Source organism: Oncorhynchus tshawytscha, linkage group LG04 (genome assembly GCF_018296145.1).
Source record: "Oncorhynchus tshawytscha isolate Ot180627B linkage group LG04, Otsh_v2.0, whole genome shotgun sequence".
NCBI classification, from domain to species: Eukaryota; Metazoa; Chordata; class Actinopteri; order Salmoniformes; family Salmonidae; genus Oncorhynchus; species Oncorhynchus tshawytscha.
Genome location: NC_056432.1, coordinates 9,592,727 through 9,609,280, shown reverse-complemented (window position 1 = coordinate 9,609,280; position 16,554 = coordinate 9,592,727). Strand labels below are relative to the sequence as shown.

The 16,554-nt window shown below is 45.5% G+C and overlaps 1 protein-coding gene across 2 annotated transcripts in view; it reads left to right on the top strand.

The window, feature by feature from the left end:
- Nucleotides 1–16,554, top strand: part of LOC112248197 (netrin receptor UNC5C) — a 346,978-nt gene that overhangs the window by 313,145 nt on the left and 17,279 nt on the right. For both annotated transcript variants that reach the window (XM_042320299.1, XM_042320300.1), the window contains 3 exons: nt 8,158–8,245; nt 10,871–11,039; nt 14,397–14,630. In XM_042320299.1, the coding sequence (XP_042176233.1) occupies nt 8,158–8,245; nt 10,871–11,039; nt 14,397–14,630 (491 nt within the window). The remainder of the gene's footprint in view (nt 1–8,157; nt 8,246–10,870; nt 11,040–14,396; nt 14,631–16,554) is intronic.

The window sequence follows — 16,554 nt, the reverse complement described above, 5'->3', positions numbered from 1 at the left end:
TATACAGGGTCAGTTCCAGGGTCAGTAGTATATACAGGGTCAGTTCCAGGGTCAGTAGCTATATATCAGTTCCAGGGTCAGTAGCTATATACAGGGTCAGTTCCAGGGTCAGTAGCTATATACAGGGTCAGTAGCTATATACAGGGTCAGTTCCAGGGTCAGTAGCTATATACAGGGGCAGTTCCAGGGTCAGTAGCTATATACAGGGTCAGTTATATACAGGGTCAGTAGCTATATACAGGGTCAGTTCCAGGGTCAGTAGCTATATACAGGGTCAGTTCCAGGGTCAGTAGCTATATACAGGGTCAGTTCCAGGGTCAGTAGTTATATACAGGGTCAGTTCCAGGGTCAGTAGCTATACTCAGGGTCAGTTCCAGGGTCAGTAGCTATATACAGGGTCAGTTCCAGGGTCAGTAGCTATATACAGGGTCAGTAGCTATATACAGGGACAGTTCAGGGTCAGTAGCTATATACAGGGTCAGTTCCAGGGTCAGTAGCTATATACAGGGTCAGTAGCTATATACAGGGTCAGTTCCAGGGTCAGTAGCTATATACAGGGTCAGTAGTTATATACAGGGTCAGTAGTTATATACAGGGTCAGTAGCTATATACAGGGTCAGTAGTTCCAGGGTCAGTAGCTATATACAGGGTCAGTCAGTAGCTATATACAGGGTCAGTAGCTATATACAGGGACAGTTCCAGGGTCAGTAGCTATATACAGGACAGTTCAGGGTCAGTAGCTATATACAGGGTCAGTAGCTATATACAGGGACAGTTCCAGGATCAGTAGCTATATACAGGGTCAGTTCCAGGGTCAGTAGCTATATACAGGGACAGTAGCTATATACAGGGACAGTTCCAGGGTCAGTAGCTATATACAGAGACAGTAGCTATATACAGGGACAGTTCCAGGGTCAGTAGCTATATACAGGGTCAGTTCCAGGGTCAGTAGCTATATACAGGGTCAGTTCCAGGGTCAGTAGCTATATACAGGGACAGTTCCAGGGTCAGTAGCTATATACAGAGACAGTAGCTATATACAGGGACAGTTCCAGGATCAGTAGCTATATACAGGGTCAGTTCCAGGGTCAGTAGTTACATACAGGGACAGTTCCAGGGTCAGTAGCTATATACAGGGTCAGTTCCAGGGTCAGTAGTTACATACAGGGACAGTTCCAGGGTCAGTAGCTATATACAGGGTCAGTTCCAGGGCCAGTAGTTATATATAGGGACAGTAGCTATATACAGGGTCAGTTCCAGGGTCAGTAGCTATATACAGGGACGGTTCCAGGGTCAGTAGCTATATACAGGGTCAGTTCCAGGGTCAGTAGCTATATACAGGGTCAGTTCCAGGGTCAGTAGCTATATACAGGGTCAGTTCCAGGGTCAGTAGCTATATACAGGGTCAGTTCCAGGGTCAGTAGCTATATACAGGGTCAGTTCCAGGGTCAGTAGCTATATACAAGGTCAGTTCCAGGGTCGGTGCCAATACCATATTTACAATGTGCAGGGATACTGGAGTGGTATGGTTAGATATCTATAGAGGTAAGGTGTCTCAGCCCAGTACAGCTCAGCCCAGTTAACATGACCTTTATGGATAATGAAGCCGTTATGTTTTGTTCTGAGGTAATAGCAGTCCGTTAACATGACCTTTATGGATAATGAAGCCGTTATGTTTTGTTCTGAGGTAATAGCAGTCAGTTAACATGACCTTTATGGATAATGAAGCCGTTATGTTTTGTTCTGAGGTAATAGAAGTCAGTTAACATGTTTTGTTCTGAGGTAATAGCAGTCCATTACATGACCTTTATGGATAATGAAGCCGTTATGTTTTGTTCTGAGGTAATAGCAGTCCGTTAACATGAACTTTATGATAATGAAGCCTTTATGTTTTGTTCTGATAATGAACATGACCTTTAGCCGTTATGTTTTGTTCTGAGGTAATAGCAGTCCGTTAACATGACCTTTATGGATAATGAAGCCGTTATGTTTTGTTCTGAGGTAATAGTTTAACATGACCTTTATGTTCTGAGGTAATAGCAGTCCATTAACATGACCTTTATGGATAATGAAGCCGTTATGTTTTGTTCTGAGGTAATAGCAGTCCGTTAACATGACCTTTATGGATAATGAAGCCGTTATGTTTTGTTCTGAGGTAATAGCAGTCCGTTAACATGACCTTTATGGATAATGAAGCCGTTATGTTTTGTTCTGAGGTAATAGCAGTCCGTTAACATGACCTTTATGGATAATGAAGCCGTTGTGTTTTGTTCTGAGTTAATAGCAGTCAGTTAACATGACCTTTATGGATAATGAAGCCGTTATGTTTTGTTCTGAGGTAATAGCAGTCAGTTAACTTGACCTTTATGGATAATGAAGCCGTTATGTTTTGTTCTGAGGTAATAGAAGTCAGTTAACATGACCTTTAAGGATAATGAAGCCGTTATGTTTTGTTCTGAGGTAATAGCAGTCCGTTAACATGACCTTTATGGATAATGAAGCCGTTATGTTTTGTTCTGAGGTAATAGAAGTCAGTTAACATGACCTTTATGGATAATGAAGCCGTTATGTTTTGTTCTGAGGTAATAGCAGTCCGTTAACATGACCTTTATGGATAATGAAGTTTTGTGTTTTTTGTTATTACATAAATTCTTCAAAATACCCCAAAAAGTGACATTAGCCGATGAAGATTATCTCATAGAACAAAATGTATAAGCCTGTTTTTACCGGGGACCTTATTTCCAGCGTTCATCCCAAAACGCCATTCATTTTCCTCATAGGCTTTGTCCAACGAACCATGGCGGAGTTAGTGCCTACAAAAACACGCCATTTACTTTTTCTCTCAGTTTGTTGACAGTGTTTCAGTACAGTATTGAATTGACAGTTTGTTGACAGTGTTTCAGTACCCTATTGAATTGACAGTTTGTTGAGTGTTTCAGTTCTGTAATGAATTGACAGTTTGTTGAGTGTTTCAGTACAGTATTGAATTGACAGTTTGTTGAGTGTTTCAGTTCTGTAATGAATTGATAGTTTGTTGAGTGTTTCAGTACAGTATTGAATTGACAGCGAGTTGACAGTGTTTCAGTACCCTATTGAATTGACAGTTTGTTGAGTGTTTCAGTTCTGTAATGAATTGATAGTTTGTTGAGTGTTTCAGTACAGTATTGAATTGACAGCGAGTTGACAGTGTTTCAATACCCTATTGAATTGACAGTTTGTTGAGTGTTTCAGTTCTGTAATGAATTGACAGTTTGTTGAGTGTTTCAGTACCCTATTGAATTGACAGTTTGTTGACAGTGTTTCAGTACAGTATTGAATTGACAGTTTGTTGACAGTGTTTCAGTACCCTATTGAATTGACAGTTTGTTGACAGTGTTTCAGTACAGTATTGAATTGACAGTTTGTTGAGTGTTTCAGTACAGTATTGAATTGACAGTTTGTTGACAGTGTTTCAGTACAGTATTGAATTGACAGTTTGTTGAGTGTTTCAGTACCCTATTGAATTGACAGTTTGTTGACAGTGTTTCAGTACAGTATTGAATTGACAGTTTGTTGACAGTGTTTCAGTACAGTATTGAATTGACAGTTTGTTGACAGTGTTTCAGTACAGTATTGAATTGACAGCGAGTTGACAGTGTTTCAGTACAGTATTGAATTGACAGCGAGTTGACAGAGTTTCAGGTTGGTGATATTGTCAGCAGGCTGCATTTGAAATCATTTTTTATTTATTTCACCTATATTTAAACTAGGTAGGCAAGTTGAAAACAAGTTCTCATTTACAACTGCGACCTGGCCAAGATAAAGAAATGCAGTTCGACACATACAACAACACAGAGTTACACATGGAGCAAAACAAACATACAGTCAATAATACAGTAGAAAAATAAGTCTATATATGATGTGAGCAAATGAGGTGAGATAAGGGAGGTAAAGGCAATAGAAAGGCCATGGTGGCAAAGTAAAAACAATATAGCAAGTAAAACACTGGAATGGTAGATTTGCAGTAGATGAATGTGCAAAGTAGAAACACTGGGGTGCAAAAAAATAAAAAATAAAAATAAATACAGTAGGGGGAGAGGTAGTTGTTTGGGCTATTTATAGATGGACTATGTACAGGTGCAGTGATCTGTGAGCTGCTCTGACAGCTGGTGCTTAAAGCTAGTGAGGGAGATAAGTGTTTCCAGTTTCAGAGATGTTTGTAGTTCGTTCCAGTCATTCTCCAGCAGAGAAATGGAAGGAGAGGTGGCCAAAGGAGGAATTGGCTTTGGGGGTGACCAGTGAGTTATACCTGCTGGAGCGCCTGCTACGGGTGGGTGCTGCTATGGTGACCAGCGAGCTGAGATAAGGGGGGATTTTACCTAGCAGGGTCTTGTAGATGACCTGGAGCCAGTGGGTTTGGCAACGAGTATGAAGCGAGGGCCAGCCAACGAGAGCGTACAGGTCGCATTGGTGGGTAGTATATGAGGCTTTGGTGACAAAACGGATGACACTGTGATAGACTACATCCAATTTATTGAGTAGGGTATTGGAGACTATTTTGTAAATGACATCGCGGATGTCGAGGATCGGTAGGATGGTCAATTTTATTAGGGTATGTTTGGCAGCATGAGTGAAGGATGCTTTGTTGCGAAATAGGAAGCCAATTCTAGATTTAACTTTGGATTGGAGATGTTTGATGTGAGTCTGGAAAGAGAGTTTATAGTCTAACCAGACACCTAGGTATTTGTAGCTTTCCACATATTCTAAGTCAGAACCGTCCAGAGTAGTGATGCTGGACGGGCGGGCAGGTGCAGGCAGCGATCGGTTGAAGAGCATGCATTTAGTTTTACTTGTATTTAAGAGCAGTTGGAGGCCACAGAAGGAGGTTGTTAATGCAGTGTTCAAAGAAGGGCCAGAAGTATACAGAATGGTGTCGTCTGCGTAGAGGGGGATCAGAGACTCACCAGCAGCAAGAGCGACATCATTGATGTATACAGAGAAGAGAGTCGGCCCAAGAATTGAACCCTGTGGCACCCCCATAGAGACTGACACACTGAACTCTATCAGAGAAGTAGTTGGTGAACCAGGCAAGGCAATCATTTGAGAAACCAAGGCTGTTGAGTCTGCCGATGAGGGTGTGGTGATTGACAGAGTCGAAATGCATACCTGAGTTACCTCCTCTTTGACACCTATTCTCTGCTCTCAGCAGCGGCAGACAGCAAGGTTGTATGGCACCACCATTCATTCTCAATGCAATGTCAAAAACTGCCACATAAATCTCTGTGTCAGGGAGGAATTCCTCCCCATCCCGAGGTGATGAATGGAAGAGCTAATTCACAGGGAGTGACGGGTTTGCCAGCAGATGGAGAACATGGCAACATGCTTAATGAATGACATGAAAGCCGATAGCTGGCTGGAGACATGTCAAACTAATCAGCCGCTGTTTCGGGAAGCACATTGACAGGTAACTGTAGCTGACTGAGGTGTAACAGTTGCCATGTTGCCAGTACTGCGTCAGCTCACTGTACCTTAGTAGACTCATTCACGTAGCCTACTATATTGGATGTTATTGATAGTCTGTCCTGATCACTTACCATAACAGTGTTTCCTGGTTCTGGTCTTGGTTCTGGTCTGGTTCTGTTCCTGGTCCTGGTTCTAGTCCTGGTCCTGGTTCTAGTCCTGGTTCTGGTCCTGGTTCTTGTCCTTTTTCAAGTCCTAGTCATGGTTCTAGTCCTGGTTCTAGTCATGGTTCTGGTCCTGGTTTTGGTTCTGGTTCTAGTCTTGGTTCTGGTTTTAGTCCTGGTTCTGGTTCTGGTTCTGGTCCTAGTGTCACACCCTGACCATAGTTTGCTTTGTATGTTTCTATGTTTTGGTTGGTCAGGGTGTGAGCTGGGTGGGCATTCTATGTTACATGTCTAGTTTGTCTAGTTCTATGTTTGGCCTGATATGGTTCTCAATCAGAGGCAGGTGTTAGTCATTGTCTCTGATTGGGAACCATATTTAGGTAGCCTGTTTAGTGTTGGTTTTTGTGGGTGATTGTCCTTGTAACTGTCTAGTGTTAGTTTGCACCAGTTTAGGCTGTTTCGGTTTTCACATTACGTTTATTGTTTTTGTATTGATTCGTGTTTACTTTGTTTTTATTAAACATGAATCTCAATAGTCACGCCGCATTTTGGTCCGATCCTAGCTACACCTCCTCGTCCGAGGAGGAGATAGAAGAAAGCCGTTACACCTAGTCCTGGTTCTGGTCCTGGTCCTGGTTCTGAGGACCCAAAGGGCTTCACTTTTATTTTTTATTTTTGTCCTAGCACTAACGCTAACTGCGGCAGATCCAGGCTCATGCCTCATGCATGGGATTCCATTTGGGATTCAGACATACATGACTGTGGATCCTTGGGCAGATGAAGTACAGCCCACTTATAGAGGGTCCCTAGGGGCTGCCCACGCCTGGGCCATTAGAGTATTAGCTCCGATTAGGGCCAAGTAAATGGGATTGTGGCTTGGAGTTGATTTAACACAATGAATGTGATGATTCAATCCGGTTTGTCCCTTTAGTGTTGTGTTTGAGTTAGTTTTCGTCATGTTATAATGGCACAGGGTAAGTGATAGGCAGTTTGGGAGCTGTTCCCTTGACCTGCCCTGGGGACAGAGAAGAGAGAACACTCATTGCGTTACATTGGATGTCCTGTAACGGGCATAGACAACTGTTCTAGAATACTTTACATGAGGTTGTTCTGCCTGTGTTGTAGCAATGTCGCCTAATTACTACGGTAATAACATTGTTGTGACATAGTATTTGGTTAATTGCTCCTAGTGATGAAGTTTGGGCAGTACTTGTTTTTAATACAAGTGGAATGAAGTCCCTTTAACTAAAAAAATAAAATATTCAGCTGTTTTATATGCAGTTAAAAGACAATCACTAACGAGCTATGTAACAATATGTTTTATGTATATTTATAAACTGTGCGGTTCGAGCCCTGAATGCTGATTGGCTGACAGTCATGGTATATCTGAGCGTATACCACAGGTATGACAAAACATTCATTTTTACAGCTCTAATTATGTTGGTAACCAGTTTATAATAGCAATAAGGCACCTCTGAGGTTTGTGGTATATGGCCAATATACAATGGCTTAGTGCTGTGTCCAGGCACTCAGCAATGTGTCATGCCTAAGAACAGCCCTTAGCCGTGGTATATTGGTTGTATACCACACCCCCTCGTGCCTTATTGCTTAAATATGTGTTACATTTTGGTATAAGTACAGCGTTACTACACAGGTTCGAGAGCATCGTAATGTAAATGATATGCAGTCATACTTCCACATAAGAGCCTGATCAAGCTGGCCAGCAGTATTGATGTAGGGTTTAATTGAACCTCTGTTCTCCTGTGCAGCTCTGTCAACACATGCCACAGACTAGTGTCCTTTCTTCTTGGGTTGGAGTGTTCCTTGTGTTCCCACTCACTGACACTTTAGTTCCCATTTAATCGTAGTAAGTGTTTGGCTGGAGGCACAGGGGAACAGTGCAAATGTCACCCTCTGGAGTGCTCCCCACAGCGACCCGGGGAATTAGTGATTGGATGAGAGCCTCACTCCCTGCTGGAGCGACTGAACACAGTAAACAGTCACATTGGAAACAGCCCTGTGTCCAAATGAGTGCAAATCAGACACAGGCTAAAAGCCTGATAAGTGGCTACTTGGACCAAGAGGAGGAACAGTCACATAGGAAACAGCCTTGTGTCCAAATGAGTCCAAATCACAGACACAGGCTAAAAGCCTGATAAGTGGCTACTGGGACCAAGAGGAGTCCTGTTTTGTTGGCCACTTGAGATATTTAATGTGGGGGTGTGGGTATATAGTTGATGTGGATGTGTGCCTCTCACTCAGCCCAGTCTGTGTTGTTTTCAGGAGTCCAGCCTGCGGTGTGACTTACTGACCTGACTTGTGATTTCTCTCTCCCTCTCTCTCCTTCTCTCGCTCTCTCTCCCTCTATCTCCTTCTCTCACTTTTTCTCGCTCCTCTTGCTCTCTCTCTGCGTTCTCGCTCTCTATCTCCCTCTCTCTCCACGCTATTGCTCTCTCTCCCTCTCTCTCCACGCTATTGCTCTCTCTCCCTCTCTCTCCTCGCTCTCGCTCTTTCTCCCCCCCCCTCTCTCCTCCTTCCTCCCTCCCTCCTGCAGGTGTGAGCTTGCTGGTGCCAGCGGGTGCTGTTCCTCAGGGTCGTGTGTATGAGATGTACGTGACGGTGCACAGGAAGGACAGCATGAGGTGAGCTCCATTATCAGTAGCAGCACCAGGGCCTTCCTGTCAGCCTGTTCTGTCAGCCTGCCTGCCTTCCTATCAGCCTATTCTGTCAGCCTGCCTGCCATCCTGTCAGCCTATTCTGTCAGCCTATTCTGTCAGCCTGCCTGCCTTCCTATCAGCCTATTCTGTCAGCCTGCCTGCCTTCCTGTCAGCCTGCCTGCTTTCCTGTCAGCCTGTTCTGTCAGTCTGCCTGCCTTCTGTCAGCCTATTCTGTCAGCCTGCCTGCCTTCCTGTCAGCCTGTTCTGTCAGCCTGCCTACCTTCCTGTCAGCCTGTTCTGTCAGCCTGCCTGTCTTCCTGTCAGCCTGCCTGTCTTCCTGTCAGCCTGTTCTGTCAGCCTGTCTGCCTTTCTGTCAGCCTGTTCTGTCAGCCTGCCTGTCTTCCTGTCAGCCTATTCTGTCAGCCTGCCTGTCTTCCTGTCAGCCTGTTCTGTCAGCCTGTCTGCCTTTCTGTCAGCCTGTTCTGTCAGCCTGCCTGCCTTCCTGTCAGCCTATTCTGTCAGCCTGCCTGCCTTCCTATCAGCCTGTTCTGTCAGCCTGCCTGCCTTCCTATCAGCCTGTTCTGTCAGCCTGCCTGCCTGCCTTCCTGCCTGGCTGTTCTGTCAGCCTGCCTCCCTGCCTGTCCTTGTGTTCTACTCTCCCATCTTCAACCAATAAGCAGCTCAATACCAGCTAAACCCTTGTATTCTTACCCACCGCCAATGATACCAGTCCCAGTATTACCCAGATAAAATACAGATTTTCAGTACCAATCATATTTGAGACATTTTGTCCACTACTCAAGAGAAATGTAATAGAAAAAGTGCTGTGTGTGTACAGTGCATTTGGAAAGTATTCAGACCCCTTGACCTTTTCCACATTTGGTTACCTTACTGCCTTATTCTAAAATGTATTAAATGATATATTTTCCTCATCAATCTACACCCCATAATGACAAACAGAAAACGGGTTTGTAGAAATGTTTGCAAATGTATTAAAAATAAAAACCAGGTTCCTTATTTACATAAATATTCAGACCCTTTGCTATGAGACTTGACATTGAGCTCAGGTGCATCCTAGAGATGTTTCTACAACTTGATTGGTGTCCACCTGTGGTAAATTCAATAGATTGGACATGATTTGGAAAAACACACAACTGTCTACAGGAAGTCACCTTTCAACATGTTCATCTTTTGTTGCCTTACAGCCTGAAACGAAAACACATCAAATCAGACTTTCTTTACAGACAGTAACCCACAATATCCAAGTGAAAAGAAAAGAAATACCCTATTTGGATAAGTGAACACCCCCCTGAGTTAATAATTGGTGGAACCACCTTGAATTACAGCCACGAGTCTCTTTGAATACATCTCTACTAACTTTGCACACCTGGACTGTGCAATATTTGCCCATTCTTCCTTGCAGAATTGTTGAAGCTCAGTCAAATTGCAGGGTGACCGTTTATGGACTACACTCTTCAAGTCATTCCACCGATTGTTGATGGGATTTACGTCGGGGCTCTGACTCGGCCACTCAAGGACAAGAATCTGTCGGTATTTTGCACTTTCCATTTCCCCTTCTATCCTATCCAGTCCCTGCCGAAGAGAAACCCCCCACAACAGGGCGCTGCCACCGCCATGCTTTACTGTAGGCATGGTGTTCTTTGGATGGAAAAATATATTGGGTTTTTGACAGAAATATCGTTTTACGTTCAGGACAAAAAAGTCAATTTTGGTCTCATCTGACCACAGCACCTTTTGTCACTTGGCTTCGGAATCTACAATGTGATTTTTGGCAAAGCTTCAACCGAGACTTGATAGTGGCTTTTTTTTTCAGGAGTGTTTTTTTTTTCTTGCCACATAGAGGCCAGATTTGTGGAAAAGGCTTGTGACATATTGGTCACATGCACACATTGACCTGTCTTTGCCTCCTCCAAAGTCGCCATTGGCTTCTTGGTAGCCTCATGCCTCCTTGCCCGGGGAAGGTTCACCTTCCAACAGGACAATAACCTTAAGCACACAGCCAAGACAAAGCAGGAGTGGCTTCGGGACAAGTCTCTGAATGTCCTTGAGTGGCCCAGCCAGAGCCCAGACTTGAACCCGGTCAAACATCTCTAGAGACACCTGAAAATAGCTGTGCAGCGACGCTCCCCGTCCAATCTGACAGAGCTTGAGAGGATTTGCAGAGAAGAATAGGAGAAACTCCCCAAATAGAGGTGTGCCAAGCTTGTAGTATCATACCCAAGAAGACTGGAGGCTGTAATCACTGCCAAATGTGCTTCAACAAATGACGGAGTAAATACTTATGTTAATGTTGTATTTCCATTTTCTGTTTGTTTTTTGCTTTGTCATTATGGGATAATGTGTGTAGATGAGGGGAAAAAACGATTTAATCCATTTTACAATAAGTTTGTAAACATAACAAAATGAGGAAAAAGTCAAGCGGTCTGAATACCTTCCGAATGCACTGTAATTCGGTAACCAAAGGAAATTCACACATCTGCAAACATCAGTTGAGGTTCTGTAAAAAAAAAAAGTTTACTACAGTGACAATACATTTTGTCCTGAAAGGAGCATTTTAAAATCTCTCTCTCTCCTTCTCTCGCTCTCTAGGCCACCGGTAGAGGATGTTCAGACAGTGTTGAGCCCCGTGGTGAGCTGTGGTCCCCCAGGGGCCCTCCTGACCCGCCCAGTCATCCTCACCATTCATCACTGTGCCGAGGCCGACGGAGACGACTGGCAGATCCAGTTGAAGAACCAGCTGAATCAGGGCCAATGGGAGGTGAGAACGGTAGCTGTAATGGTCAGGCTTATTTATAAACCACAGGTCATGTTCCCCTGCTCAGATGTATGCCAGCTTTTACACTACGTTTCAGCTAACCACATGTATCAGCAACCTGGTGCCTGACTGCACAGTCGATGACATCGCACGCGACCATTGGTTGATGCATGCAACGTCTGAGCAGGGGATCACGACCTATAGCTGAGAGGGTGGGACTGTCACTGTAGTGAGTCATTGAAGAATACAACTGAAATATTCATGCTTGCACCAAAATTCATCAATATTCATGCTTTGTTATGAAGCTTTGTCAGGTTAAATATACCATGTGTGTGTATACTGTACCTGCTGTTGACAAGGAAGTCATAGTGTTGAATTGTATACAGAATATATAGTCTGGGGGAACAGACATGTCTCCTGGGTAGGAGGAACTGCAGAGGTCCCCCATGCCAATATATCGACATAAAGACAGTGTGTGTCCCAAATAGCATCCTCTTCCATACAGGCTCTGGTCAGAGGTAGGGGACTATACAGGCTCTGGTCAGAGGTAGGGGACTATACAGGCTCTGGTCAGAGGTAGGGGACTATACAGGCTCTGGTCAGAGGTAGGGGACTATACAGGGTACCATTTGGGACGCAGACACGTGCTTGTAGAATGGGATAAGTGTAGTGATGGCAGGGGGAGAAGACAGACTGGGCCACGCTTGGCAGGGCTCTGTAAACACAGCACCCAAACTCAATTAGACCAGCAGGATGGTTGAAAACCTGTTAGCACAAGGAATTTGCTCCAGTTCCACCCCTCTGTTTCATCCCTCTGTTCCATCCCTCCCTCCATCTGTTCCATCCCTCTCTTTCACCCTCGGTTACATCTCTCCCTTCCTCCCTCTGTTCCATCCCTTCCTCCCTCTGTTCCATCCCTTCCTCCCTCTGTTCCATCCCTTCCTCCCCCTTCCCTTCCTTCCTCTGTTCCATCCCTTCCTTCCTCTGTTCCATCCCTTCCTCCCTCTGTTCCATCCCTTCCCCTCCCCATCTGTTCCATCCCTTCCTCCCTCTGTTCCATCCCTTCCTCCCTCTGTTCCATCCCTTCCTCCCTCTGTTCCATCCCTTCCTCCCGCTGTTCCATCCATCCCCCTCTGTTCCATCCATCCCCCGTTCCCTAACTATGTTCCATCCCTCTGTTCCATCCCTTCCTCCCTCCCTTCCCTCCCTACTTTCTCTCTCTCTCCTTTCTCTCCATCCCTCCCTCTGTTCCATCCATCCCTTCCATCCATCCCTCCCTCTGTTCCTTCCATCCATCCCTCTGTTCCCCCCTCTCCATCCCTCCCTCCCTCCCTCCCTCCCTCCCTCCTTTCTCTCCATCCCTCCCTCCCTCCTTTCTCTCTATCCCTCCCTCTGTTCCATCCATCCCTCCCTCCCTTCCCTCCCTACTTTCTCTCCCTCTCCTTTCTCTCATCCCTCCCTCTGTTCCATCCATCCCTCCCTTGCATCCATCCCTTCCTCTGTTCTATCCATCCCTCCCTCTGTTCCATCCCTCCCTCCCTCCCTCCCTCCTCTCTCCATCCCTCCCTCCCTCCTCTCTCCATCCCTCCCTCCTTTCTATCCTTCCCTCCCTCTGTTCTATCCATCCCTCCCTCTGTTCCATCCATCCCTCCCTCTGTTCCATCCATCCCTCCCTCTGTTCCATCCATCCCTCCCTCTATTCCCTCCCTCCCTCTCTCTCCATCCCTCCCTCCTTTCTCTCCATCCCTCCCTCCTTCCCTCCCTCTCTCACAGCGTGAGCAGACTACCTCTGAGGAGTGGTGTGTGTGTGTGATAAAGGCCCACCTGGTCCTGTATTGGTGGTGTGTTGGTACTGTTTGTGATAAGACTGTCTGCAGGCGTCACTGTTGTTATCGCACAGAAACACAATGTCTGCCCACAATTATGCATGCAGTGTGTGTGTGGGTGGGTGTGTGCTTAGGTTTATTGAGCCACAGATCAGAATGCTATCCATGGAGTTGGACACAGCCATAGAGTTGAACACAGCCTGTCAGCTATATTCTGGGAAGAATCACAGCTGTGGTTAGAAGCAATAACCGATTCACACAATATTGGTTTTCTACAACCTCGTATTGATACGGCTCATCAAAAGGCACATAACTCCAGATAAGGTGTGATTTGGAGCTCAATAGTCATTTCAGAAAAAGGACCTGAGTTGATCTATAATAATGTGTCCTCTTCCAGACTATAGATATACCATCCTTCAAATGATGACGGGGGTGGTGGAAAGGAGCAACAACTCCGATACAAAAGTCGAATGAAAAAAGACAACTTGAGGGCTCGATTCAATCCGTATCGCAGAAGATCTGCGGTGTAGCTCAAATGAAATGTAAAGAGACTATTCAGGATCGATGGAAAGAGGAAAGGAGCAAAATTACAGAGATCCTTGATGAAAACCTGCTCCAGAGCGATCAAGACCTCAGGCTGGGACGAAGGTTCACCCCCTGGAAAGGACGCTAGTCTATCTCCTGTTTCTGTAGTGAGACAGGCAGCTTGATGTACCAGTACACCTCCTGGACAGGACGCTAGTCTAACTCCTGTTTCTGTAGTGAGACAGACAGCTTGATGTACCAGTACACCTCCTGGACAGGACGCTAGGTTATCTCCTGTCTGTGTCGTGTGAGGCAGCTTGATGTACCAGTACACCTCCTGGACAGGACACTAGTTTATCGATGGACCTTTATGCTTAATTTTTTACTATACGTTTTAATACCACATCACCAGGAGAATTCTGAAGCCGTTAAAATCCGTACATATCCATGCTACAGCCCATTGGTTAACTGTAGTTTCAATGGAAGTGAACAGCCATCCAGTCTAGCCTTCAATACAGTATTGTACCCCACCCTTTGCCTTGCTATTCTCTCATTATATGACTGGTGCTTTCTCTGAGGTCCTATTACAGAGGCTAAAGACTAGCTTTAATGTTGCTGTTGTACTGTTTAACGGCCAAGCTTACTGCAAAGGCTTTTAATTCCTGTTTTTCTCCCCTCATAATAGCAGGAAAGGGAATGCTTGTGTGTGGCTGGTGTACTGTAGGCATCAGGATAAGGATTATAGATAAAAGAAGGTAGAGGATCACAGTGTGGGTAAACAGAGTTATGGGACAAGAAAGAGGAGACTTAGAGGAGAGGTCAGACTTGGCCAGTGTGTGCTGTTTGTGCGCACGCACACACACACACACACACACACACACACACACACACACACACACACACACACGCTGTATGGACAAGGGTTTCTCTGAAGAGTTGAAATTCTATCAGGGGAATTAAATATGCCCAGTCTCTCATCATACAATAACCGTGTGTGTGTCCCAAACAGGACGTGGTAGTGGTCGGGGAGGAGAACTTCACCACACCCTGCTACATCCAGATGGATGAGGAGGCATGTCATCTACTGACAGAGACCCTGGGGACCTACTGCCTGGTGGGCCAGTCCGTCAGCAAGGCTGCCGCCAAGCGCCTCAAACTGGCCATCTTCGGCCCTGTGTCAAGCACCACACTGGAGTACCACATTAGAGTCTACTGTCTGGACGACACCCAGGACGCACTCAAGGTAAGGGGGGCAGCATTAAGATCGCCTCACTGACTCCTTGGGACTCCTAATATGGACACCGTACACAATGCACACCAATGAAGTCCTACTTTCTCTCGCTTACCTGTGCACCTCACTCGTTCACTCACACTAACTCACTCACTCACTTTTTAAGCAATGCTCTTTCCCACAAATGTTTCAACATTTCAAGGGAGGATAGTTTGAAAACAAAATGTTAGGTTGGTGTTTCTAATGACATGTCAAAGTAACTTTAATTGGTCTTGCTTTCAAAGGGAATTTTGTAGTTGGTGTGTTGGAAGATGAGGCGACGGAGTCGATTGATATTCCTATACTGCAGTAGTTGTTGAAGGGGGAGGAGGAAGCGGAGTCGATTGGTATACTTATACTGCAGTAGTTGTTGAAGGATGAGGAGGAGGCGGTGTCGATTGATATTCCTATACTGCAGTAGTTGTTGAAGGATGAGGAGGAGGCGGTGTCGATTGATATTCCTATACTGCAGTAGTTGAAGGAGAAGGAAGCGGAGTCGATTGGTATACTTATACTGCAGTAGTTGTTGAAGGATGAGGAGGAGGCGGTGTCGATTGATATTCCTATACTGCAGTAGTTGTTGAAGGGGGAGGAGGAAGCGGAGTCGATTGGTATACTTATACTGCAGTAGTTGTTGAAGGAGAAGGGGGAGGCGGAGGCGATTGGTATTCTTATATTGCAGTAGTTGTGGAAGGAGAAGAAGGAGTCGATTGATATTCTTATACTATAGTAGTTGTTGAAGGAGGAGGAGGAGTCGATTGATATTCTTATACTATAGTAGTTGTTGAAGGAGGAGGAGGAGTCGATTGATATTCTCATACCTCAGTAGTTGTTGGAGGAGGAGTCAATTGATATTCTTATACTGGAGTAGATGTTGATCGAGAAGGACGATGCGGAGTCAAATCAAATGTATTTATATAGCCCTTCTTACATCAGCTGATATCTCAAAGTGCTGTACAGAAACCTAGCCTAAAACCCCAAACAACAAGCAATGCAGGTGTAGAAGCACGGTGGCTAGGAAAAACTCCCTAGAAAGGCCAAAACCTAGGAAGAAACCTTGAGAGGAACCAGGCTATAAGGGGTGGCCAGTCCTCTTCTGGCTGTGCTGGGTGGAGATTATAACAGAACATGGCCAAGATGTTCAAATGACCAGCATGGTCAAATAATAATAATCACAGTAGTTGTCGCGGGTGCAGCAAGTCAGCACCTCAGGAGTAAATGTCAGTATCTCTACCATTCCTGCTGTATCTAGAGTTGAAAACAGCAGGTCTGGGACAGGTAGCATGTCCGGTGAACAGGTCAGGGTTCCATAGCCGCAGGCAGAACAGTTGAAACTGGAGCAGCAGCATGACCAGGTGGACTGGGGACAGCAAGGAGTCATCAGGCCAGGTAGTCCTGAGGCATGGTCGTAGGGCTCAGGTCCTCCGAGAGAGAGAAAGAAAGAGAATTAGAGAGAGCATACTTAAATTCACACAGGACACCGGATAAGACAGGAGAAGTACTCCAGATATAACAAACTGACCCTAGCACCCCGACACAAACTACTGCAGCATAAATACTGGAGGCTGAGACAGGAGGGGTCAGGAGACACTGTGGCCCCATCTGATGATACACCCGGACAGTGCCAAACAGGAAGGATATAACCCCACCCACTAGAGGGATATCTTCAGCCACCAACTTACCATCCTGAGACAAGGCCGAGTACAGCCCACAAAGATCTCCGCCACGGCGCAACCCAGACAGGAAGATCACAACAGTGACTCAACCCACTCAAGTGACGCACCCCTCCTAGGGACGGCATGAAATAGCACCAGTAAGCCAGTGACTCATCCCCTGTAATAGGGTTAGAGGCAGAGAATCCCAGTGGAAAGAGGGGAACTGGCCAGGCAGAGACAGC